The 26,910-nt window shown below is 43.0% G+C and overlaps 2 protein-coding genes across 8 annotated transcripts in view; one reads left to right on the forward strand and one right to left on the reverse strand.

Annotated features, from left to right (window-relative positions):
* Nucleotides 1-2: 2 nt before the first annotated feature.
* LOC134547463 (nascent polypeptide-associated complex subunit alpha, muscle-specific form-like) lies at nt 3-26,368 on the reverse strand. The gene is made up of 4 exons (XM_063391496.1): nt 26,357-26,368; nt 23,616-24,985; nt 18,504-18,628; nt 3-391 (listed from the first exon to the last, which is right to left on the reverse strand). Exons 1-4 carry the CDS (start codon nt 26,366-26,368, stop codon nt 3-5), a joined length of 1,896 nt encoding a protein of 631 aa, XP_063247566.1.
* Nucleotides 23,962-26,910, forward strand: part of HYCC1 (hyccin PI4KA lipid kinase complex subunit 1) — a 45,888-nt gene continuing 42,939 nt past the window's right edge. For 4 of the 7 annotated variants that reach the window (XM_063410650.1, XM_063410680.1, XM_063410697.1 and 1 more), the window contains exon 1: nt 23,985-24,092. The gene's annotated coding sequence lies outside the window, so the exon portion shown is untranslated. The other 3 variants (XM_063410659.1, XM_063410665.1, XM_063410673.1) reach the window with 3 other exon arrangements.

Here is a 26,910-nt window from a genome sequence, read left to right on the forward strand (position 1 = left end):
CGTCACGTGCAGGGCGCGTGCGCGGCAGCCTGAGGGGCGCGGCCCTCCGGGGGCGTGGCTTTCCGGAGGACACGCCTCTGTTTGGGGCTGGGCTCGAGGGGCGGGGCCATGGGGGCGGGGGGCGTGGCCGGGGCCGGGGCCGGTCCCGGGCCCGTTCCCGGGAGCTGCGGGTCCGGTCCGTGACGGGCGCGCCCGGAGCCGCGGGTGTGACCGCGCTGCTGGACACCCTGCTGTGCCCCGCCTGCCCAGCAGCACGGGGCTGCCCTGCTCAAGGGGCGGAGGGGCTTCCTCTGGCCCGTGCGTGTGAGGAAGGGAAGGAAGGGAAGGAAGCTCCGGCTGCAGGGATCCCGTCTCGCCTTGGCGACGTGTGTCCCGGTCTCACGTGGGCTGGCTAAGGAAACAAACGTGATGTAGAAGAAAACCTCTTTGTCCTGTAAAGTGCAGCCGCTTCTCTTCCACAAATAATGCCAAAATGTTTGGTGCTTTGATTGTCGTTTTTTTTTAATAGGATAGTGACGGCCAAAGCAACGTTTCAGTGTGTGTTTGCTCTTTGTATGATGTTCCCAATTTAAATGCTCTTTGCATTTGTATGATGTTCCCAATTTTAATTCCACGGATAACAAGGCATTGAACAGCTTAATGCCGTGACTTGAAGGGAGAGAGATTCCTGTAGAAATAACATCAGGCTCTTTTATTAATAAAAGGTATCATATACTATATGGTAAGATTTTAAAAAATGGACTTTGATATTCTGTGGTTTTGCTATCTAACAATTACTACTACATGGAAGCTGTAAGAATTTTAATGTATGTGACCTTTGCTTCATTGAAATGAAACTGACACAGCCTTCACTTGACTTTCCAGATTTTATCATGAGAAATATGAGAAAACTGGTAATGTACTTCTGGCAATGTTCAGATTTCATGGTATAAAGAGTTTACCTATAGAGTTTTAATTTCATCTTGAAGGTAATCATAAGATGCCTGCTTTATCCATGGGATACACAGAAATAGCTGTGGTGGGACCCAAGTGCACTGCTGTGTTCTGGAAGATTAGTTGGCCAGGTTAAGGAGTTCAGTTTGTTGCTCCCAAGGTCAGATCCTTTGCTGACATGAGCTGTGGTGAGGAAAGATACAACCAGAGGTCTGTCCCTCCTTTCCCTGGGGAGCTGCTTTTTAGCAGAGAATTTACTGCTGGTTCCTTTTACACTGAGAAACAACACTTGAGCACTTCCAGACCCTGACAGCACTCAGTAGGGTACCCCCCTTGGCACTGCTCTGTGCCTGGGGTGGGCAGCACTACTGACCTAACGCTTGGCATCAATGTAGAGGAGATGTCCTGGGAGATGCCTGTAACACAGGCAGGCAGCTAACGTGATGCCCATATCCAGATCAGGCTCAAATGAGGGGTTGGCCATACCCAAATTCTGTGAGCAGCTTCAGTGGGATTTGACACTGCGGGTAACCTGTGATGCGGGGAACCTCTGTACTCCCCGAAGGACAGCATAGCACAAAGCCAGTTTCTTTGATAAAGTTTTCACTACTTCAGACCACAGCACAAGATGGATAGCTTGTGGGGGAACAGCAAGGGCCACCTGCTCCAAAGGGAATTTTGAGCCAGGAACAGATACCAAGGCATGTGGGAGCAGTTGCCTTACCAATAAGAAGGCTGCATGCTGTGTGAGAAAGTTCTAGATTTACTTTAAATTGAAACGCTTTCAGGGTAAATGACATTTTATATGAGATAAGATGCTATCCACCTTTTTGATGAAAACCAGCTATTGTATGTATGTAGAACTGTAGAATGGCTTGGGTTGAAGAGATCTTAAAAATCATCTTGTCCCGACACCTTCCACTACATCAGGTTGATCAGACCCCCATCCAACCTGGCCTTGTCACTGCCAGGGTTTGGGCTTGGGGCATCCACAATTTCCCTGGGAAACCTGTTCCAGTATCTCACCACCATCACTGTAATGAATTTATTTCTAATATCTAGCCTAAATTTCCCCTCTTTCAGTTTATCCTCATTATTCCTTGTCTTATCACTACAGTTCCTGATGAAGAGTCCCTCTCTGGCTTCCCTGTAAGCCCTGTTCAGGTACTGGAAGGTTGATACGAGGTGTCCACGTAGCCTTCTCTTTTCTAGACTGAACAGTCCAACTTTCTCAGCCTAACTTCATAGGGGAAGCCCTCCAGTCCTCTTATCAACCGTGTGGTCTCCTCTGGACTTGCTGCAACAGTTCCACGTCCACCTTATTTTGGGATACATATGCATACATGCACTGCCATGTGTAATTAAACAAATACAAGAAAAACATGTTACAATGAAAAAACTTCCAAACATATATAGGTACTAGATTTCAAGGCCAAGAAATCACCATCTTTAAGGGATGGTAGAAAATACAGAGGCAGTAATCTCAGGAAATCTCTTACTCAAAATTTTGATGCAAGGATTGAAAAGAAAAGTTGGTGCCTTATGAATGCTGAGAAATTAAACTAAAATAATTCAAATGCATAAGAAGTTTGTAACAGATTTAATACAAATGAAACTGTTGTACTGTATCTCTTCTAAACACATTGATATTCTCAAAGCAGTCTACAAACGCTAATAGTTTAATGATATTTTATCCCTCAATTCACAAATTGAAGTTAAAATCAAAAATAGAAGATTATCCTCTAATGCTCATGGCAGGAAAACCATTTGCCCAACACAAACAATACCATATCCATTGTGGTTTCAAAAACATATCAAATTACATTTTAAGCCATCAACTCGTTGCTAAACAGACTGGTGCAAGATAGATAGATATCCTGGAATGTTTAGTAAACGTTGTTTAATCTAATAGTCTCTAATGCATACTTGTGGTAAATCTCTTTCCATCAAGAAGCTGAAGTAATAAACATATTGTACTGAAACGAGAAGATTAGCAAGTCCTGATTTTGCAGTACAGATCCAGAATGGCACAAGGTAACATGTTCAGCTCTTTATGCTAGCCTGGGAATGAAAGTTAGGATATTTGCAGCATCCTTTTCTCTCTGGGGTGCATGTGCTTCTTTGGGCAGGAGGAAGGCTACTCGGTTGCTTTGGCATTAATAATTTGTTATGTACTGTTTATAAATGGTAACAGTTCACCTGTGCCTTATTTTTTTCTGATTCACACAGTAAGACAAGATGTAGAAGTTCTGAATGTGAATATATGAGCTATCTCATAATGTCACCAAAATAAGTTCTTTCACACATTGTGCAAGAGGCCAGTCCACACACAGAGTAAATTTATTTACAGTTTTGTGCAGAAAGAGGTGCTGGGTGGGAAATCCACAAAGCCAGCACAATGACTATGAAAACTTTCCACTATTTATACACTTTAGCAAACAAAGGCGTTAACTAACTTGTTCATTGGCTACTAGTTATCTCATTCTTTTATTAAGTAGTATTCCTTCTTTTATGGTTAAGGATTCCCTTACTTCTCATTCTAATTAGTCTGCATGCCTAGTCTGTCTTTTCTTTTGATTGGTGGGTTTCTTGGGCCATCAGTCACAGATCCCCCTGCTGAAATTAGCTTTTACCCAGTTGGAGCTGATTTCAGCACAGTTGCTGAGTTGGTTTTGTTAGTTTCTCTCTTATCTTGGGAGTTTTGCCAAATGTCCTAGTGGCCTGTAAGTTCTGCATCTTTTGTGTCCACTCTCGGTGGTACATCCTTCTCCCTTAGGCTTTGTTAACCTTCCCCTAGGTCTGAGATCATTAAAGCATCTCAAGCTCTCAACTTAAACAAGGCAATTCTACCTACAAGTAATTTATCTTTCTAACACCTGGACATGAGTTATGTCACAATGATACGGATTTCATATGGAATCTGCAGCCATGCTGTGAATTAATCTTTCATTGTTGCAGTTTTGTGTCTTTTCCCGTGAGCCTGTGAGTAGTAACCCATCTCCACATGCCTTTTCTTCCTTCAGATGAAGCAGCACTGCTTGCAAGGCCCCTCCTTTCCTTTCCCATTGTCTTGCCTGTAGTGCCTCTGCCTTTTGTGGGCAAAGTGTATGTGTTTGAGAAGATAGGGAAGATGAAGAAAATTGTGGGTCCTAGCAGGAACACGAGCGAGAACGGGAAGGGTTGTGCTGGATAGAGAGAACATCTCATACCAACTTGCAGTGCCACATTTGCCCTGAAAAAAAAGCTGCCAAGAGGACCCTGCATTCTTCTCTCAGAGATCAGGACTCCCTCTTCCCATGCCAAGTCACCCTTCTTAGGAAGCACAGTGATGCTCTCTGAAAGGTTTCATTCTATTATGACACTTAGCAGTCCTCTGATCTTGTTTCTGGCAGTAGCACAGTGAGAGACTCGAATACCTTTGGCAGCTTCTGTGGCAGGTCGGGTGCCCTCTGCTCACCCGGCGTGGATGAGTGACAGGTACAAGCAGTGCTGCTGTCACCAGCAGAGCCAGCAGTCCAGGGGAAGCAGAGAAATCAGACAGAAACCTCTGACTTGGGATCAGTAACAGGCTTTGCTCTGTGCAGGTTGACTGAAGAGGAGCTGGCATACATGGCATGAAAGAAAGATTGCCCAGATGAGGCCCAATTATGCATTTAGCAGACACTGCTTTTAAAACCGGTTCTCTTGGGTTTGTCATCAATTTGTATTCAGTGGATTAGAGAAATACAAACTAACATGTTACAGCAGAGAGCAAAATATCAATGACAAATACTCAGACGAGACTTTACTGGATTAGTGGAAATAGGACATCAAAGAAGAAAATAGTTACACGATTGGGACAGTATTAAATCAGGGGTTGTCAGCATGTTTAACTTTTTGAAGTGAACTGCAGGAGGATCTCAGCTATATTTCTAACACAGTGGCAAGATACTTTCCAAATTGTAATGTTTCTGATTCTTTTAATCTTAGCCCATCCCAGATTTTTTTTTATATATAAAACAACCTCAGGGCTGTTCTTTGTTTATCCAGAGCATTCTTTTTTTTCCATTCACCTACATACAGGAATTCAAACTGTGTTATGCCAGAAGGAGTGCCAGGACAAGTCATAGCATTGCTGCTTACAAGAGACATAAACTTCAAGGAGAAAATGAGCTTATCACCCCATTAGCCAGGGTGCCTTACTGTGTACATCAAGAAGATCAAAGGTTTATTTCTTTGTACTCCCATGAGCAATGGGAGAACTTAGACTTCCTGAAATCAATATTCCAGTTTTGAATAGTATATTCTTAACTGCTGGTCTTCTCAGGAGCAGGGTCTTACTGGGTGCCAGTGGCCTCCATTGAGCAAGGATGTCTTGTCCCACCAAGCTGTGCCAGAGCACAAAGGAAATTTGATCTGAACGGTTTCCTTGTGTTTGAAGTATTTCCAGGATACTCTCTCCTCTACAATTTACTAGAGGTCCTTCTGATTTCTTTCCTTGGAGAGCTCTTTTAATATTTTGAATGGAGGCTTTCTCACTGCTTGTTTCTAGAATCCAATTATCTTTTCACATGGCTTTATTTCTCTTTTTTAAATAAAATTCTTCCCTTTTTTCTTTCTCTCAAGTTTTAAAATTGTGCCTTCAGTGCTAATTAAAGGAAAACTCTTGTTTTCTTACCACGATGTGAGCTATGGCCTACAATATCCCCTGGCATCCCAAATTTTCTGTTCTGACAGGTGCATCAGTTGCATTAAAACTTTACAGGCAAAGGGAAGAGAGATCAAAATAGATTTATACTTTATTTGTTTATTCATGATGTAAGGTAGGTGTAGGGATTTTTTCCATTTTTGCATTAAAGATTAAGGTCTCCTTTGAAAACTTGGACCATGAAATAATTTACAACTGAAGCCATAACTGGCACTTTTCACTCTGTGTAGCTGCTGTGTGCGCTGTGTAATTTTTACTGCTTGTTCACCTGAGCAGTAACGCTTATCTGAAAGCAGCACATTTGTGCCAGGGAGCAGGAGGAGCAGGGCTGGCCCAGGAGGGAGCCAGCTGTGGAGGAGCCCCCATCCTGGCACGTGAATGCCTTCTTGGGCAGGGTGCCTTCCCCCACATCTGAACAGAGCCAGGGCTGTGACAGGACCTGCCGATGATGCTGTGGTCATCAGAGGGGCTGCAGTCCCTGGGCAGCCAGCAGGAGTCCTGGGGAAGGATGGTCAGGGCACTGAAGCCTGCCCGGGTGCTCAGAGTTCGGATGAGGGAACTCCTTCCAGCCAGACGTATTTGGTTTTGAAAGTGTGCCTCCTGCATTCTCCCAAGCAGAATTTAATGCTGCTTAGTTGCGTTGTTGTTATAATAGAACTCCTCGGTACTTCACTGGTCAGGCTGGAGACGTGACAGGCTGCTCTGTCCTGGCAGCCAGGATAGGACGTGCCTTCTGTCAGGCAGCAGTCCTTTTTCATGCCAGCATTTCCATTTTAGATTGTTGTGGAATGATTTATCACCAGAGCCAGCCAAAGGCAGTAACTGTGACAAATGAAAACTCTGAAAACAATCTCCTTTCAGGAAGAGATAAAGTAAACAAGACACAGAAAGCAGAGGATTCTGTATATTGCTGTTTGCCTGACCCCAGCCAGTGGGTGATTCTGCCACAGGAGGTGTCACACAAAGTCATTGACATCCCCTGGAAATAAATGTATTTCCTGGGCTTTGGTGTCATTTGGAATTAATTCCAGATCTTTTCCTTCATTTAGATTTTCCACTCTGAAGAACAATAAGTACTTATACTGTCTGCAATGCTTCTAATCCAACCCACTGCTTTGTCCCTTTGTCAGGGGAAAAAATAATATCTGATGAGTCCTAAAGCCAGTTCAGTAACTAGTGTAGCACAGGTTGTACCAACATAGCAGTAGAGCAGCCAAACATACCAAGCCCCTCTGTGAAGGGTAAGGATTTGGGGTTGGTTTTGCCATCTGCTGGTAGCACAGCCTCCTGCCCTCTGTGACCCACGGGAGCTTGCCAGGGGCTGGGCCTGCAGAGCCTGAACCTGCTGACAAATATCTGGATACTGGAAAATGGCCTAGACTTCTTGTCCATGAGAGGGAAAAGGAAGCAACCCTAGCCAAGAGAGATTTTTGTAGCAAGGTCATAATAAGCTTAGGATTGGATAAAAAAATATAAGTAAGTCTACAGGGGAATGAATTGAAAAAAAGTAACCTTCTTGATTTTATTGCTTTAAGTTATTGGGCATCAGTTTGATGAATACTTAAACATACATTCTTTTTAGTGAGTTGGAAATACCATAACCTTAAAGAGACAACATAAAATAGGATATTGCCTTGTCGTCTACCAGCATGTTCTTCCCTTCAGCATGTTCTAAAAGTCCCTGCCAAGAGCTGGGCTCTCCTTTTGAGAACTAGTCTTTTCCTGGGAGAAACCTAGCAGCAAAGATTATTTACACCTAAATAGCCCCTCTTGGGGATGGCTCTCAGTGTTAGTAATCCTCTTGCTAAGTAGGGGAATTCAGGCAGTATGTGCTTAAGTGTCTGGACTTGTTTAAGCTCACAGTAGGTTAACCTCCGTGCTGGAAACTGGATCAGACAGTAGTGGAACTGTCTGTACAGAAGTCCAAATGGATGAGTAAAACTGCTGTGTTGTGTTACAGAGAACATCAGTCTTCCCACAACAAGGGTTCCATTAGTTCAAAGATTTGTTTTCAGCCAAATAATAAACATTATCTGACCTTCCAGTAAAAAAATCTGTAAATGAACTCTTCGAGTGTGTCTATTTGCAACATAAATTTATAATTTAGTTTTTTTTTTTTTTTTTTTTTTTTTTTTTTTTTTTTTTTTTTAAAGTAGGAACATACAGGGCAATGTAGAAATAGTGACACTGAGGACTTGCTTTATCTGAGACTGTCTCTGTAAGCTTTATCCACAGCTAAACTGAGGCACAGAAAAGGAGTGTAACACTAACCGTTGAGCAAAGTTTATGTCATCTCACTACCAATGAAGGGTTGCAAAAGAGAAAAGCTGGTACTAGCAGTTTCGATTGACAACTTCTTACAGATTTCCCAGGGTGAACAAGGGGTGTTCCTCAGGCCCCTCTACTTATATAAGCCAATTAACTGCTTCTTGTTCACAGACCAAAAAAAAGGAGAAGAAAAGATTGCTGTCATATAAGGGAAGCTCTTAGCAGGGCATAAATGTAATTTTTTTAATAGCAGCAAAAGAGGAAATGACAAAACTGCCTTCATAGTCATGTTGAATTCTACCATCATTTAAATGACCTTACAGCCTCTGTGCCCCAACAATAGTTCTATATATTATAAATACAAATATAAATGATATAAATATATATTATATAAATGATAGTTATGTATATATGTTTTTAAACAAATCATATTTTTTCCACTCCAAATGCTGTCTGGAAGAGGATGCCTTCAAGGAAACAATGTATGAGTCATCCCCAGAAGACCTACAACTGAGGCACCTCCTTTGGAACAAAGCCATGTACATCCATCTAAAATATCCAATTATAAACAGTATTATGTTACTCACATAATTGTCCAATGGCCTCAGAAGCAATCTGTTTTTTTATGACAGTAAGAAATAATGTTGAGTTGTTGATATTAAAAGCTAGAATAACATCACACGAAGATTAAAATGCCATTTCAGTGATAGTTTATTCTGGATTATGTTAAGAAGTATTAGTCTGTGATAATTTAAGACTCATAAAATTTTTACTCCTTGTTAAAAACTTATTTGAATGTCTGAACGTAAAAGATACTTTCTGAGGGTTAATGTGGGAACCTTAGGGCAGATGAAGAAATCATCTGTGGATTTGGCAGCTAAGATAATACTCACAAACTTGTGTGGATTGCTCTGTTTTTCTGTGTACCTTTCTGTATTATGAAAAGGCTATTATAAAATAGATTTTCACAAATTCTCACTGATACATGGGCTTAATGATTGCTGTCTGTCTCAAACCCTTGGCTCTAATTTTGAGTTCTCCCACTCTGAGAGGTATAGGGGAACTAATGCAAGAAAAGAAAGCTTTGAGAAGAGTTAAATAAATATATGCTGGAGCCTGTTTGGTGCATGTGTGGGACAGAGGGTCTCACAAAATAGAAACAAGGGCACACCTTGCTCAGAAGGAGAAAGATCCTTTTGTGTGACCTGATGCATCACTGAAGGACTGTGGAACCTATCCTCGCAGACAGCAGGACCCTGCAGGGTGGTAACACTCTCTTGTTACTCCTGTTGTTCCATCCCACTGCTGGAATAGGTCCTGTTGGTCTCATCATTCCTGGGCTAACATGCCTGTGCCATGTGGGGTTAGAGCTGAACTTCATCCGCTCTCCAGGAACTGACAGCGCCCAGGGTGAGTAAGGGCTGTAGAAGGAAATACAGAAAACACTGCTTAGATAGCAGGGTGAAGGCACTATGCAGGCAAGTTCTGTCATTTCAACATTTACTTGAACAAAATTAAATACCTAGCCCCTCCAACTCTCCTCTCTCCAGTCACTCGTCAGGCTGAGGTTTTTGGATGTTTTCCATAGGACAGAGGTGGGGGACCTTGAGAGCCTGGGAGTATTCTGGATACTGAATTACTGCTGGAGGAGTAGGGATCATTGGTGTTGATTATGCTTGTGCTATTGGGAGAAACTAGCTTTGAGAAATCGTCTTATAATGACACTGATACATTTGTCATGTTCATTTGATGTCACATTTGTTTTGTGGGTAGCAAGAAGCTGGTTTTGAAAGAAAGAATGATGATTAAAAGAAGCTGTTCTGCACTCAGTTACTTTCTGGAGCAATCACAAGGGTGGCTGGATTGCCATCTTTCACTGAGTCCTCCAGTGACAGTGGTACATCTGTATTTCCTGACCTATAATAATTTATGCCTTTCCTTTTTAGTGTTCTTCCTCTTGGATTTTCTTGGACCTCTTAATTGCCACTATTCAGCACCTCTACGTGTAATTTTCCTTTCCTTTTGCCTGAACTTTCTCACAGCTTTTGTTCACAACTTCACAGTTCTCTCAAAAGTACAAGCCAAGATAATGCAGTTAGGAGATGCTGGACCATGGCACAGATAGCTGAATCTCTGGAGGCTGATACAGGAGGTGACCAAGAGAGGGTGGAAAGGCTCCCTAGAGAGGAGGTTACAGGATGCAGTGATCTGTCTGTATCCAAGCCCAGATGGTGCAGGTACGTGCTGCATGGATGATGGGAATGGTATGGCTGCTTTCAGTAGTGTATTATCCCTTCATAAAATCATCTGAAATCCAAGGAAATTAATAAAAGTCTTTATGAGTATGTAAAAGGCAGAGCCTGATACACACTGATGATATCTCCCTTATTCAGTCGTGGCAATGTGTTAGTGTCTCCCCAGTGCTACTGGGATATAATAAGGGCTTTACTGGTTTCCACTGGGCAGTGAGCAGGGCTATGACACAATCACTGACCCAGTTTTATCTGAAACAAACAACCCTTTTCTCTCCTCCCTGCAAACAATAAGATTGTTAGATCCAAGGCCAGATTCATGTTGTTGTGAACAGCTGCAAATCCACTGACGTCAGCAGAGCTGTATCCACTTAGTAAAACAGAGAGTCCAGCTCACGGTAGTTCTTTGGATGAATTTCAGTGGAAAAATTGCATCTATCTATCTAAAATTCTCCTCAGTTTTTCTTCAGATGGATATTTTTTCCTGTCCTGTGTAGTGAAGGAGTGTGCTGTTAAGCAGCTGCTCATGTAAGTGATTCTTGCAGCTCTCTACGAAGCAGATTAGAGTCTGGCTGGATGAATATCATGGACAAGTATGAGATTGTAAGAGAAGAAATAAAACTTCTGATCTCAATGGCCAATAAAACATGATATCCCCCAATGCAGCATCTATGGAGCACAGCAGAGAAGTGCAAGTGCTACATGGTCAGCAAGAAGCATGATGTTCAAAGGGCTGCTCAAAATACTTCTTATTTTGCAAGTAGTAGTCACTATGGCTTGATCTTGCTAAGTATCTAAAAACATGCGTCTCACTGACCTTGAGTGACACAATTCTAGAGTGAAGCAGGGAATCAGCACTGCAGAAGTTGGAGCTTCAGAGCAGTCACTGCTGATGGCAAGGAGTATTTTTTTCTGTTTTCTTGAGAAGAAGGGAAACTGCACATGGGAATGGAGAGAGTCCTGGAAGGGCATAATGATCTCCACTGGCTTCAGCACCAATTTCCAGACCAACACTGCTGTGTCAGAATCACATCAGAGCAAGTTGTTTGACCTTTGGTACAAGAAATTGCTTCTGATAGGCTGTGTCTACATTAGATTAGATTGTGCTGATCCTGTTCCCTAATCAGAGCAGCTGCATGGGGGTTGCACTCCAGTTCTTCCCACTTAAGGTACATCTTTCTCAGGAGTTTGTATTCTCAGAGTTGAAATAACAGATAAGTAAACAGGACTTTTCAAGGGAAATGAAAATATGGCTGCTTTTAATTTATTCAAAATGAGTTTCTGTATGGACATCTGTATAAGTAAGAAACTCTGGCAGTGCAAGAATGCTCACAGTTCTAACCTTCATTTAAGTTATACAGTGAAGTATTTACAAATTACTAAGGCAGACTTTCAGCAGCTGACATGTGCATAATGCAACATCAGCAATGAGAGTCTATTGATGATCTTTGTGCAGAGTCACATTTAGGCTGACCTTTGATCCAAGCAGTGTGAATTACAGTGGTTTGGGATGCTTACAATGGGTTACTGAAAAAAAGCAAGGGTATGTAATAAAATTATTAGTACTGAGATGCAACGATGTGGTGAAAGATAGAGATCTGAATCACCGAGGGAAAACACTTCATGTACAGGACGAATTCTGAGTGTCCCTTCTTCATCTTACTTAGCCTGAGGCTGTGGGAAGAGCAAACAAAGAACATGTAATTGTTCCCACACAGGAACAGACAAGCCTACATTGAAAAGATAATGAGTGAAACTAGCAGGATTCAGGGACGTGGCATGCAGTCTCCAAGGAGAAACAAACTTTAGTCTGAGACCTTGAATATCAAAAGGAGATGAAAGACTTATAAACCCTTTGAGAAGACACAGGAGGGGAAGATAACATTTCAAAAGTTCCCAGTTCAGACAAACTGAAGGAGAGAGATTGCGAAGATACTTTAAATACATCCAACTGTTGAGAGATGTTAGTTGTTTAGATTAAATAAGTAAGTTTTAAATAGAATGAGTCAACTAGAGTTATAATGTGGAATGATTTAGTATGCTATTTGCTTAGTTTTACTTTCTTAGCATGAGTAACTGGATTTGCTGAAGCCTTAGGCCACAGGCTGTGAACTTTCACTGACATCTATGCTTTTGGCTGGAATAAATTTGTTTTCTTACCAATTTTCCCAGTAGTTTGTACAGTGTTATGTTTTGGATTCAGTAAGACAATAATATTGATAACACACTGATGACTTAGTTGTTGCTTATTAATGTTTTTCCTGGGTCTAGGACTTTTTTAGTTTCCCATGCTCTATTGGTGAACAGGTGCACAAGGAGCACAAACCAGAAGAGAAAGAGGATATAGTTGGCAGCAGAACGTGCAACTGGAGGAAACAAGGACAGTTAATGGCCTGCCTGTGTGGAGATGAAGAAAGAATCCCATAAGGTGTTAGAACACCCCAGACCACAAATCACCATTGAACTAAAAAGTCCCATGCAGAGCACATGAGGCACGGGTGCATGAATCATAAGGATGTTATCATAAGGATGTTATCCCCAGGGATATTTTTGTTTGCAGTTCCTCTCTGGAGACACTCAGATCGACCTGCTCTGCTGCTGTATCACTCTATTAAATTATTTATTCTTGAAAAATCCAGAGCCTGAGACTCGGCTGCAGGAAACCTGGGCTGCCCTCTGTAAAGAAACTCCAGTCCTCAGTTAAAGTGTTGGGTCATGTGTGTGCAACACCTTGAATGGTATGAGAATGCTCAGCATTCTTCCTTAACACAGCCTCCCTGGCCCAGGAGAATGGCAAGCCTGCCAGCTGTACATGTGGACAGTTTCACAGTTTTAGAGATATTTTTATCTTTCTTGTGTAAGTAAGAGACCATTCATTATCTCTGTCATTGACATTGGAGAAAGCAGAAGCATAGTCATGTGTGAAGGACTAGGATAGTTGTAACTAATAGTCTGGAAGTGCAGACAGGACCCAGCAGGAAGAAGCAGCATCATGATATTTCATCACACAAACCAAAAAAGATGATAACTAAAGGCTTGGAATGAGGGAAGAAACCCTCTCAGACTGGGGTCAGAGGTATTTTCCAAGTATAGCAATGCTAATAAGCAACATTTCCCCACTGGAAAGAAAGAAAGAAAAAACAATATTCTTCCCTTCATGTATTTTTCCTGCTCCCTATCTGTGATTTTCCTTTTGCTGTCTTCTCTTTTTTGATACCTATAATCCTCCTAAGGATAGCATTTTAATGAATGAGCCTGTTAGATAGTTGCCTGTACTAGTAGTTCTTGTAACTAATCCTCCAGCCGTGTGGGTGATATCCTTCAAAGAAAATGCAGTGGTGTTTCCTACAAGTGTGATTTAACATCATTGCTGGTTAAGTGGAGTAGTTTGAAAAAGCCTTTTGTAAAATCCTTTCGAAGTATCTTCTTATCTTTTTGATAGAGGTATATTATTTGCTGGGATTTTTTTAGCCTGTGACTGGTTCCTCAGCTGCCAGGCATTGACAGCACATTCCCAGCCTGCCAACCCTAATACCTTTGGCAGTAGATGGCTGCTTTTAGCAGCAGTCATCTGCTGCCAAGTTACTTTGCCAATGTGCCTCTGATTTCTAGACAAGTTGAAGTCCAGGACAGGCATGCTCAGGAAGTTTGATAAAGGGCACACCAGGATTCCTACCCGTTTGTAGAGCAAGCAACTGCTCAGCACATATCATACATGGTGCTCTCCCTTGCTGGCCTGCTGGCTGCAGACACTGCTTCATCCCAGTTTATCCTGCGTTATCTCACACTGCTGTCAGTACCAAGATCTAGTTTTGCCATTTGAAGCCTTCAGTGTCTCTTTAACTATTGCCAAGTGTAAAATACAAGGCCTTGCTGTCAAAGACCCTTGTGATACTCACTCTAGCCTAATTTTTTCTCTTCTTGCTTCCACAAAAATGATTCCTTCATGTTGTTCTTCTGTCCTCACCTCTCACCCTTATTACAGTGAATTTTCTTCATGTGGAAAAAAAAATCTCATTCTCATCACCCTAATAGTGATTTTTCTGAAGAATTTATTAATTTCAGAATACCCCCTCATCTGCAGTGTTTCTCTTCCTGCACAAGAAAGCAGTGGGAGCTCCAGGAGGCAAACAAGCTCTTTTGTTAATTAAAGCCCTCTTTTACAATGAATCTGTGTTTGTGCAGACTTATTTGCAAGTTTATTTAATCAGGAGGATTTGGGTTATTTATTTGCAAATTTATTAGATCAGGTATAGTTTTGTTTGCTTTGGTTTCATGGCAAAATCTGGCCTGTTGTGTGCACTGCTTTTCTGAGAAATTCCTCTATAAACTTAGACATAAGAGCCAGAATCCACACACCCTCCCCATCTCAGACACAGACTGGGCCTGCAGACACCATGTGCAATCACACAGCATTTGCCCCACATCATTATTCTCTGCTCCTGTCCATGGAAAAGGAACAGAACAGGGTGCACAAAAGGACAATAGAAGGACTTGGCACATGCCACCCCTCATGCCGGTGGTGGATCTCTGGAGGCTGGAGGAGGCAGACAAGGTGCAACCAATTGTCTGGCTGTGGAATGGGCTTAAAGGAAAATAAGTGTGCTTCCCTGCAAAATTTTATTTTGAGAAAACGTCTACAATAGATAGTGACTTCAGTTCCATTTAAACAAATTGCAGAAATTCGTTTCCAGCAAAAGAAGTTAGATCTAATTTTTCAGAAAAATATATTAATTCTCAATTATCCTTTTCAGTTATTGCGAAGATCTATTTGCATTTGAAAATGTAGCAAGAATATACACTATTTTTCAATCCAACATCTGGTATTTTTATTGCAGAGAAAACAAAACCCCTCATATGTAAAGCATTGCATATATTTTCTTTTTAATTTATACTGTTTTGCATAACTGATTTCTAATATCTCCTTTGTTTTAACAAACCTGTGTTTCAGCCTAGCATATCTTTGTAATGCCACAAGAATACATATTATTGTACAGTTGATGCATATTTGAATCTTTCAAGAGATTTTTAACAGGTTTCTTTTCATATAATAATTTAAAATTATCTGTATGAGCCAGTTTTATTTACACGCATTAGATGAAGTTTGAATTTTTTCTTCTAATTATTTTTTTCTCACGTGTCTCCTGAGGGAGTTGCAGTTTAAGATCTCTAGAACACTAACTTTGTCACGTTGCTGTTCACACCTTTCAATACTGTAGTAGTTCTCCGTGAGTGAAATTACACCCACCCTGCTGATGCTAGGAGCCCTCATTCGGACAGCAAAATCCTTGTTCAACCCTATCCCCTCCAGCAGATGTCATCGTGGCAATGGAGAATACAGCTGGGGATACTGGGAATGAGATCTCCTTTGCCAAGGCAGGAAGAAAGCTTTGCAGTACTAGACTTTGTTTCTGTCAAAACAACGTAATTCTCTGAATGCTTTTCATTTACGGAGAACTTTTCCTTTCTATAATGCTTTGGAAAACATGTTGACTTGTAAAACACCAGACTGTGGACCATGGCAGTGGTGTCTATATCCTCTGAAGATGGTTGTAAGTATAGATATAAATGGGAAGAAGTGCACGTGCAATACTCAGTTTGTTGCTTTTTTGATTTTTGGGGTTTTTTCCACAACTATGCAGTTTCTGGTGTATGACACCCCTTGCTCATAGCCATCATATCCTTTCTGTTCTAATTTCCCCCTCCCTGCCCTAATCCTCTTTAGAAATAATTTCTCCAAAGGAAAACCAAAGTCCTCCAATTACATTTTTGCCACGAGTGAATCTCTCCACACCTCAGCTGCCAGGTCTCCAGTCAGTTTTAAGGTCTGTAGCTGCCTGAGTGGGTCGTTGAGCAGTGAGTAAATCCACAACCCTGCATTATTACCAGGTATAATTGTAATCTCTCAAACAGAGAACAAATCCCCAGAAAAGCCAAGAGACAAGTCAGTCACTGGCAGTTTTACCTCCACAAGGGCTGCAAGGCTGCAACATACACATCTATATAATTTGAAAAACATATTGAAAACATATTGAATTATTGAAAATATGTTTAGCTATTGTTCAATAGCTGATCTCAGTTTCTCACATGGTCATGAAGTTCAGGATTAGAAAAAAATATCAGACACCTTTCTCCACCTTGGAAGTCCCAACAGTTTTGTTTGAATGTGTGATATGTATTTAGTGAGTGTTGTCCCTTTTTAATTTTAGCCACTGCTACGTCTGTGTTCTTCATGACAGACTGACAATATGTAAGATGTTGTCAGATAAAATAGAGCACAAGCTGAGCTGAGTGAAGCAAGCTGCTGAGCTGAAATGTGGCTTTCTAAAAATCAACAGGGTGCAGCTATATCAAATAATAAGTACATAATTTAAATGTTCTCTTTTGTCTAGATAATAGCCCTATGAATAATAAGTTTTTACTTTTTTAAATGGCAGGCTTTGGGGAAGCAGATAGCACCAAAGCAGAGCACTAATGGCCTGATTAACTTAGGAGTCTGCTTCTCCTCCCTTGTCCAGTCTTTGAGACTGAAGCAAGTCGCTGTGACTAACATAAATTCTAGGGGAAATGGCCAGATAATTAGAACAAATTTGTGACCTCTCAACACTAAGAGGAAAGCAATTCTTCTTGGCAAGATTTTTGTCATTGTTCACATTCTTAAAAAAATGTTGGCTGGAATTTTGTCCTTGACCAAGTGGAAAGGCTCTCTGCTGGCAGGAGAACATTGTATTTAATAAAAACAAAGCAACTGATGCTTTTGACAGAACAAGAACAGACATCTGTCTGGCTATTCTGAGTAAGCAAAAATAGCAGAAAACCCCCAAAAGTTCTATTAAAATAAATGGGCTAATGAAAGGGTTGCAAATAATGCACTTGTTTATAAGTTGCCACCTCATCTGGGCACTGTCAAAAAACATGGAAAAAAAAAAGTCTTTTACCATCAGGAAATGTAGGATGTTGTGTTATCAAAGTTAACAATGAAAGCAAACTGTACAAAACCCCTACAGCAATACTTTAAGAACTATGAAGATGCAGCTATTAACTATAAAAACAGGAGACAAAGTTAGCTATAATCTATCAGAAAAGGTAACAGAGATAACTACCTAGCTCATATTCACTTTTGATTTTGCTTCAAATATTTGAGATTTTTGTTAGATATATTGTCCTATTTAAAAATTCTTACAATCCCACTAACAGTGTTACTATACTTTTTCTAAAAGCATTTCATAGCACTGTAATTTAATTTCTCCCAAATCTTAAAATATTCGGTCTCTAACTCACTGCTTTGAGAGGACAGAATAAGCATCACAGATAAAAGCCAAGAAGCTTGGAAAGGTAATCATAAGGAGACATCACCTAGTTCTCTGTATCTGTCTTAGAGCAGGGTCAAATATGGCCAAACTCTTCCTAAAAACCTGAGCTGATGGTAATTCCACATTTTTCTCCAAGGATCTGCAGCTGCAGTGCTATCAGTACAGTTAGAGCAGGCATATAGGAAATCTGGAGACAAACTTTTTGCTAAGGCCTGTAGCAACAGGGCAAAGCATAATGGTTTAGAGTAAAAGAGTGTGATTGAGACTAGATACAAGGAAGAAACTTCTTATAATGAATGTGGTTAAGCACTGGAACTGATTGCCCAGAGAGGTGGTGGACATCCCAGACCTGGAAATATTCAGGGCAAGGTTGGATGGGACTCTGAGCAGCCCCATCTGGTTGCAGATGTCGCTGCTCGTTGCAGGGGTGTTGGACAAGATGACCTTTAAAGGTCCCTTCCAATCCAAACAGTTCTATGATTCTATGATTTCCTAATGCCAACCTTCTGTCTCTGTTGCAGCTTAGCTTGCAATTTGTCATCCTATCTGCTTTAAAATAAACATTAATCTCTCTTAGGATTATGAAACTCAGTAACGTAATTGAAGCCTTAACTTTTCCTGGGGGAATTGCTTGAAATGTGAGTTTCTAAGCCAGTGCTGGTTCTTGTACACTGGAACAGCTTCATTTGAGAGTAGGATGTGGTCATGGCTGTGGGTCAGGCCAAAACGATGCTTCTATGCAGATACACTGATGCTGTTTTTCAGGGCTGCTTCCAGGGTTGTGTGGAGCCAACCACAGTGCGTGTCCTGAGGACTTCCCAATATTGGCTGGGTGTCAGTGCCCAGGCTGCTTCTCTGCATTAGCAGAGGACACATGAACTATGTAGGCTTGGCTCTAGCACCCTGACTTGGGGGCTAATGGGCTTACATCAGAAGGGAGAGCTTCCTACATAAAAATGCGTGCACGTGTTTCATCCAGCTCTTGGGATTCAAAGGCAGAGCTGACACGCGTGACCCGAGAGCAGGCAGAGCAGTGTCAGCTCTGAGTACAAGCTCTGCACTCGCCGGCGGAGGAAGTGGCGAGGCAGCCCCGCACGGCCCCGGCATCGCCCCCGCTGCTCAGCGCCTGCTCCGGCCCCGGCGCCGCCCCAGCGGGGCACGGCCGCGCTGCCTCACTGGGAAACACCCCAAGACTTCAAGTTTCTCACGAGAAGGATATGCAGCTCCTGGGCCGGCCAGGGTGTCTGACGGCCCTTAAAAACCGAGCTGCTAATTATTTTGTAGTCCAGCAGCAAGACAATAAAATATACGCATTCAGAATAATGCCGACGTGCCCAGGCACACAGAGGAGGGAGAGGAGTTTTCTGTACAAGTAACAATCAGCAGGCATCTGAAGAATCATGAAAACTTAAAAATCCTTTAATTGCTTTGCCCCCTTTTTCCTCATGTCCCTCACAGCATCCTCACCACCCCGCAGTTCCTCCCTGTGTACAGCGGGGAGCAGCCCCCAGCCAGGCACTACCAGCAGTTGTGGTTAGGGAGAGGAAACGCAGCTCAGCCGTGATAATTAAGATCTCTGTGATACTTTAATTGAGCTGCTAATACCAAGGCAGAGGTGTTGCCTAGAAGGCCTGTGGGTAGCAGCTTTTCTTGCAGTCCTTTGCTGAGCAGGAAGGACTGTAGTGCTGAGTGGGTGGGGAGTGTGCCACAGGACTCACAGGAGATGCTCTGCTGTAGGGGATCCTTATCTCAGGGGATCCTTATCTCTTCCTTCTAGCTGCCCTCTCCCCAGTACAGCCTCTCCTGCTGTCAGTTCTGTCAGGACGCTGCATGTTTGACTGTCCTTCTCAAACAGCAATCTCCATGATGTTCCTCTCTTCCCCTCCCGTACCTCGAGGCTCATTTCTAAGATTTCGGACTACGCAGGCTTTGATGCAGTGCTTGTGTCTTTCCACTCAAACAATTAGTCCTGTGAACTGCTGTGCTTACAAACCTACATACACGCTTTTAACCTCTGCTTTTTAAGTGTGAGGGAGAAAAAGTAATGGATATCCTAGCTCTTGTGTAGTGAGGATAGTTTATGTATTATTTATGTTTATGATGTTTTTAACTATTGCCTTATGTTAGAGGTATAGTAAGAGAAAGCTTTTTCTGTTATCAAATCCTTATAGCATTTTCCCCTTAAAGTTTAATAAAAATCAGAATCTATTATCTTGTATTTTCAGGTATTGTAAGCATCATCACTTAGTGCAAAATATTGATGTGGAGCATACTGTTTAGACAACTGGCCTTCAACAGCAAGTCAGATACAGTTTTAAATTTGAGTTACATGAATTTAAACTTTTGGAAAGCCTTTGCATAGTACAATAAATTAACTAATTTGGTTTTAATTCTGCTGTGGTGGTTTTGTAACCATTATTTCTTTGCAATATTAGTAAATCAAGCCATAGTAGCATTGTGCCTATGTGTAGGCTTTGTCATGAAAAGCGAAGTAAGGAGAACTCCAGGTTGTCAGGAGAACTCCTGTAAGATGAAATCTATCTTTATTTAGAAAATATAAAACTTACCACAAATTACAAGTAAAGGATACTTCTTTACAGTTCTATGCTAATGTATGATTTTTATTTTTAAATTAAAGTTCTAGTAAAAGGACTTTATTCCAAAAATTGTCCAACAAAATGCTTATAGAATCCTTCTTTCTTGAACAGTTTCCATTAAAATGTTTTGTGATAATGTGAAAAATCTGAGACTGAGATATTCAGTGTTTCAGTGTCAAACAGATGTTAGCTAGTGATTTTTCACTTTCTGGAAAGATCTGGTGAAGAGCTTTCTGTTAGAGCAATTTCCTGTCAAAACATGGATTTGATAAAATGCAACATTTTGTAGGAAGATACTGATTTCTTTTATGTTTTCAAGAGAAAGCTATAGAAATATTTTATTTATGGTTGAAACAAGAATATAAAGAAGAAAACCATAAGTTAAAACTGAACATCTGACACTGTCAAAATATCACAGTCAGTTGTTTCAGAGGTCCTAAAATAAAAATTGCAGAGTTTGTGGTTTTTCTACAGAAAGTGCTGTCATCTTATTTCTATTAGAAAGGAAATTTCAGAATATCTGTTTTTTCCTTCCTAGGTCAGCATGATTTTCTTACTGTTTTTTTTCTCCCTGACTTTTTACATGCTTTGGTTACTGAAACTGTTTTCATGAAGAATGCCAGACCAGGAGTCTCCAGAGCCTTCTGCATTTGATACAAAGTTCTTGGACCACTGCTGATTAGAAGAACGACTCGAGGCTTCCTCGTAGACCCAATTAGGGGAGTTAATCAAAGGCTCTGCAGGAGAGCAATATGAATTCTGGGCATCTTTGAAAATCCTAGCTGAATTTCTAATCAAGGCTACTGACTGCCCTTAATTCTGCAGCAAGTGTTGCTCCATCCTAATCAAAACAGAAGGGCTGCTCTACAATTGTTCTCCTGTCCATGGAGCAGCACGTGCTGTTACTGTGGTCACAGCCAGCCTGGCCTAGGCTGGCACTGGGACAGAGGACCAAGAAATTGTCCCTTCTGGAATTCTGTCTCGCTCCCTAAACGTGCCCTTCTTGGTGTCTCATAGGCTACAGATTTGGTCTGAGATCAGATGACTGGAAATAACTGCTGGTTTTTTCCCATGGTCCAGATGCATTATCTTTTAAAAATGGTCTCTGTGTTGAATTGAGCTTTAAGGACATGGTCATATGACAGAGATTAAGGTTGTTAAGTATTTATTTATCAAGGATTTCTATTTTTAAAGAAGCTTACACCTCCATTATATATCTAAATATAAGAACTTGTAATGAATAGGCAGCGATTGAAAATTATGAAGCAGACAGAAGCTCCAAATTATGTTTCTGAGAAATGAGAATGTTTTATGAAATCTGAACAGATCTTCTTCCTGGAAATACTGTTTGTGAAACAGCAGTGAGCAGTCCTGACTGCTGTGAAAGTGGAACAAAACTTCTGATTCTTCGTGGCCCTCCTCTGAGAGGGCAGTTTGAAATGGATTGCTAATGGCAAAAACCTCTGCCCTAAACATAAGACTAAACTGGAGAAAGTGATGTGTACATCCCTGCACAAAAATGTAAACACATTAAAACCAAAATTTATTGCATACTTTTTTGTGCATCTAGAATATTTAAGGTTAATGTGCTAAGAATGCCTGAAACACTAAAACAATTTAAGAGTTAAAAAAATAAAATCTGTGGAAGTAATATAAGCTGAACTATTTTCTTTTGCTAATGTGACCTGACATTGAAGTACAGTTATCTGCTGCATGAGAATAATTTGCCTGCCTTTTGTTTGCAGATGATTCATTACTTTGATAATCATTAGAGTTATAACATATTAATAACAGTAAAATTAATAACTAATGATAGCATGATCTCAGTACCTCTGTTTGCAATTATCTGGGTCACTTAGTGTGTCACAAGCTACATCAGTAGGCAGTCTCCCTCCTGACACTGGGTCTGACCATGCAGGCTCATAAACTCCTCCTGCACTGCTGTATCTTTGCTTCCATTGCTTGTTCTTCGGTCTTCTCAGAACTGCTGCTCTCAGAACTCCAAAACTGAGCAGTAAACCAGCTCAGGGGACAGAATTGTGTTTAAAAATTCTTGGATTTTTCCATTTGGTTCTCTTCAGACTGAATTGATTTGGCCTTTTTTGTAGCTGTTGGGTCACAAAAGCAGAGGAGGGTCTCGGGAATAGCTACAGGCAGCAGATGGGAAAGACACTGTGATGGAAAATGTGTATGCCTGCAATGCTGTTGGCAGAAATAGTGACGAGAATGCAGAGAAGGTCAGTCAGGTAAAGAGCTTTAAAAAAACAAAATCCCCAAACTGTTAAGTATTCTGGCTGTGATACAAATGTATATTCTTTCAAAGGTAAAAGTTTATTATCTCCCTTCAAAAGTTCCATTTGTTTGTTCCTAAGATTATGGCATTTAACTGTCTCTCTTCATCTTAGTGAAATAATAAAGCTTTTATAAACCTTTGTTGGAATTAATATCTATCTTTTCAGGAAAACAGACCTATTTTATCCAGTGTCATAGAAACTGATGACAGAATGAATTTAGACCATAACACAGTGGGAGTATTCTAAAGACAAATGGCTTAGTAAGACATTTATATTCTAAAAGCAATTTTTGTGTATTATGGTTTATATTATAAAAGGTCCTGGAAAATTTTATTTGAAATTTTACTGAAAATATTTTATTGTCAACAAATTAGTATACTGTATATCTATGGAAATGAACGGTACAATAGCACAAGTCTAGAAACATCTCAGACAGAATGATACTGATGTCCACATGCAGGATGGCCAAGAAAAAAGAAGTGCATTGAACTTTTCTCAGGTTCAAGGCTCCAGAGAAGTCAAAAAACTTGTATGTAAAGACATAAGATACTTGTACAGAGTAATTGAGGAAATGAACCTGTGCAAGGCATAGAAGACCATGGCTTTTAAATGAGTAGTCATATGGAACAGCCCTTTGTGACAGTGTGGGTGGTGTTAATTCAGGTTCTATCATTCTACCATATTTGACACAGACCAAATCACAACCTCCTTGCCTTGATTTCACCACACAGCAATTAGATTACTGATTAACTTAATCTTTATTAATCCAGAGGATTACCAGAAGTGCATGCTTCTGAGGAATAAAATATCCTGAAAGCATACTTTTGTGGTGGTAACAAAAAAAAAAAAGAAGTAAACCTAAAAAGAAGCTATTTGTGGGACACGTGGTTTTATTTCAAAATTATTCTTCAGACCAGTCCAAGGATGTCAGTAGAAAAAAAAAAAAAAAAAGGGGGAAAAACTAGTATTTGAAAAGGCCTTCGAGTGCTGTGGAATGAGACTTGCCCACAATTGCTTCACTTGGGGAAGCCTGGTAAGAATCCAGTATCTAAATAATGATTACGACACGCCTGATGAAAATGAAGAGGCATTCAGTTCGGTGTCATTCCCATCGGGGTGTCTGTAAGCATCTCCTGCGGAGCTGTCGGGCGCACCTTTGCTGAGCTGGGGCACTGTCAGACCCGAGTGCCTGCCCCTGCCTCCAGCTCTGTTTTTATTTCCAAGTGACAGGCCGGGGGGAAGGTGTGTTTTGGGACAGCGGTAGAACACACGCAGCTCTGCTGTTGCCCTCCCGAACCCATCCTAGTCGCTGCCGCCCGTTTTGTTCCGAATGCCCGCTGCCATCCGCGCTGGCAGGGCAGTTTCGGGAGCTGCCCCGGAGGGCGCATCTCCCCGTGGGGCACGACCCTGCCCGAGCTCCGGACCCTGCCTGGCCCAGCCGCAGCGCGGAGCCGATGTCTTGCCCGCCTTCCGTGCCCGCCCCCGGGGCGCCCTCACAGCGCCCACCGCTCCCGCCCGGCCCCGCCGCCGCTCGCCCTCGGAGCGGGCCGGCCCCGCCCACCGGGGCGCGGGCCGCGCGCACGGCCCGCTCCGCCGCGCTATTGGCTGGCGTGACCGCGCTGCGCGCTGCGGTTGGCTGCGGCCGCCGCCAGGCAGCGGCGGGGCCGGGCGGTGTCCGCCCGCCGCTGCCGCTCCCGGCGGGAGGGTGAGTTTGAGTCGCGGCCGCGGCGGAGCCGCCGGGCGGGAGGGTGAGTTCGAGTTCGATTCCCGGCCGCTCCCGCGGGGACAACTTTTTTTCCCGCGCGGGGCTGGCGCATCCCGACGGAGCGGTCGCGGCCGTCGGGCAACTCGCGGCCGACTGAGCGACCCCCCCGGACTGCGGGTGCCGTGCCCCACCCTGGGGCAGCCGACGGCGCGCGGCCGGAGCCGCCGTGACTCGCCGGGGCGGCGGTGGGTGAAGGGCGGGGGGAGGGAGGCCGGGAGGGGGCGGCGGAGTTGCCGGGGGCAGGGCCGGTGCCCGGGGGCGATGGAGGGGCAGGGCGGCTCCCTGCCCCCGGTGCGGGGCTGCGGGGCGGTGCTCCGGGCACCGGCTGCAGCTTCTCCCCCTTCCCGCGGGTCCTCCCGGGGCCCCGCCGGCATCCCGGCCGCGTCCGGCCGCCCGCTGGCCGCGCACCGCCCGCGCCCGGTGCGGCCGCGGCAGGGCACAGCGGGCGAGCGGCGGCACGGCCGGGCCGTCCGGGGGCCGGCAGGGCAGCGGCGCCTTGTGCCGCCGGGAGAAGGCGGCCGGGGCTGCGGGAGAGACAAAGGAGCTGCTCCCGCGGTGTCCCCGAGGCAGGGCGGGCAGCGCGGTGCGTGGCAGCGCTCTTCCCGGCGCCGCTGCAAGCCTCCGCGGGGAGGTTTGGGGCACGGTTCGGATGCGTGCCGTGGAACGCCTGCATCCCAGCCCGTCCCGCGGGCGTGTTTGGGGTGTCGCTGCCGCGCTGGGCCGGTGCCCGCCGCGGGGATGCGGGAGGGGGCAGCAACAGTTAGGATCGCGGAGTTGGCGCTCCGGGCGGGCAGCGCCGCCGGCTGCACGGCTTGTGCCGCCGCCAGCCTCGTGGTTTGACTCGGCGCACAATAAATTGAAGTGACCGTCCGTGTGCTTCGTGTGTCAAAGGTAACCATGAAAGCAGAGATAGTGCCCGTGGACTTGTCTTGTCCCGTGTAATCCCGACAGCCATCACGTTTGTTTCCCGTCCGATTGAATTCTGGCTCTCTGCTGAAAAAGCTCCCCAGCCTTATTTGCACAGGGAGAAGATTGGAAGTGCTGCTAGTATCGACCTTTCAGAAGTTTTAACCAGTGAGTGAGCAGACGACTGTAGAAGAGCAAAATATGAAAGCTTCTATTACATGACTGGTGTTAGGGTCGTTAGCTGCAAATTCAGATTTAGTGACTTTGTTTTTTAAGGCAAGCAGAGCAAATTGTGCTGCAAAGAGGGAAAAAGCAGTGTTATATGGAGCAAAGCATAGAGTGACATTGATGACTGCATTTCATGGCATCTGAAAGGCGTTCCTGCAGTTTTCCCCTCCAAAAATGAGCTTACATGCTACAGTGGTTTTTCAGAAGTTTGTGCTTTCCACAATATCATAGAAAGGTTGAGGTTAGAAGGGACCTTAAAGATCATATAGTTTCATGCCCCAATGGTGTCTTGCTTTTGTGCTCTCCACCTTTCAACAAGTTCTTTTGTGTTACTGTTGTATAATGTGGCCAGAATAATTTGCAGTCTATTGTAGTTTCATCAGTGAAATAGTTTTGGTAAGAGTAATCCACTTTCAAGTTGAATTTTAGATCCTTCTGGCAGTGTTTTTGGATGTATTTTTTCCTCCAGAGTAGGAAAAAAATATAAAACTGCTGATTTTGGAATACAAAACCCATCTACATCTCTTCTGTGATAATCTTTGCAAGGCAAGGCACTTCTAATAGGCCTTTTGTCAGAGGGATGATAATTTTGAGGAAGTTTGGTACTAGTTGGGAAGTTGGGATGATTTATTAACTGTAACAATTCACTTCCTTGCAGCAGTGAGCTGTTTTAAAGGGACATACTAAATTTATTCAGAAAACTTCTTCCAAGGAAAAAGGTTATCAGGGGCAGGATCATGTTGAAATTCTTCTGTAGTCTCCTGAATGGCCGGGCTTGCTTTCACTTGAGAGTCCATGGGAGACATCTTCCCAGGCATAGCTGGGTAGTTAAGTCACTTGGATTCTAATTTTGTGAGGACTTGTATCACAGGCATGTGCGTGAGATATTGTAAGGCTGGGCACTACAAGTGGTGTGTGTCATCTCTGTCTTAGCACGGTGGGGCTGGCTCTGAGCTGGGAGACGAGCCCAGTTGCTGATGCATGTGACCGGGTCAAACCTAATAGTAAGTCACTGAGTTAAAGTCTCATTCATAGTACACATTCCTCTGAAACTCCAATATCTCAAACCTTCCTCATGTTCATGTCAGGAAATTGATTTTCATTAAAGCCTACCTTAAGGTACATATTAGGTTGTATTCTTAAGCTGTCACTGACTTTAATGCATGCAATGTGAAAATCATCTTGTTCATTCTGGAGGTTTAAATTATAAGTTATGAAATGTTGGCTAATGTCTGGTTATTTTAATTAGAAAATAAGTGATCTGGTGTGACAGTATGATTTTTCAGGGTGTATGGAGAATGCACAGTTTGCAAAATGATTTCTTAGAGAAAAGTCACAGCTCCCAGGCTTCCCTGTGGGTCTAAGAGCTTGTGGAGTGTTTGAGGCTTTCAGATGAAACTTTCAAGAGGCATAAATGTTTATGTTGATGAGAATATTGAAATGTAGTAGCTCTTGGGCTTCTGACAAAGATCACCTGTGCACTCAGCAAAACGTACAAAGCCTCCAAAGGCTCCATCGACAAGAGCTTAGACTTCAATCCCTACGGTGAATTGCCGGGTCAGGTTTCATTCCCAGCCCTTCCCTTTGACAAATGCACTCTCTGCATAGCCTGGCATGCTTCCCTCTCCCAATGGAAGGCTGGGTACAAAGCTTAGCCTTAGGTCTCC

The sequence above is a fragment of the Prinia subflava genome, chromosome 1 (genome assembly GCF_021018805.1).
Source record: "Prinia subflava isolate CZ2003 ecotype Zambia chromosome 1, Cam_Psub_1.2, whole genome shotgun sequence".
In the NCBI taxonomy this organism is placed as follows: domain Eukaryota; kingdom Metazoa; phylum Chordata; class Aves; order Passeriformes; family Cisticolidae; genus Prinia; species Prinia subflava.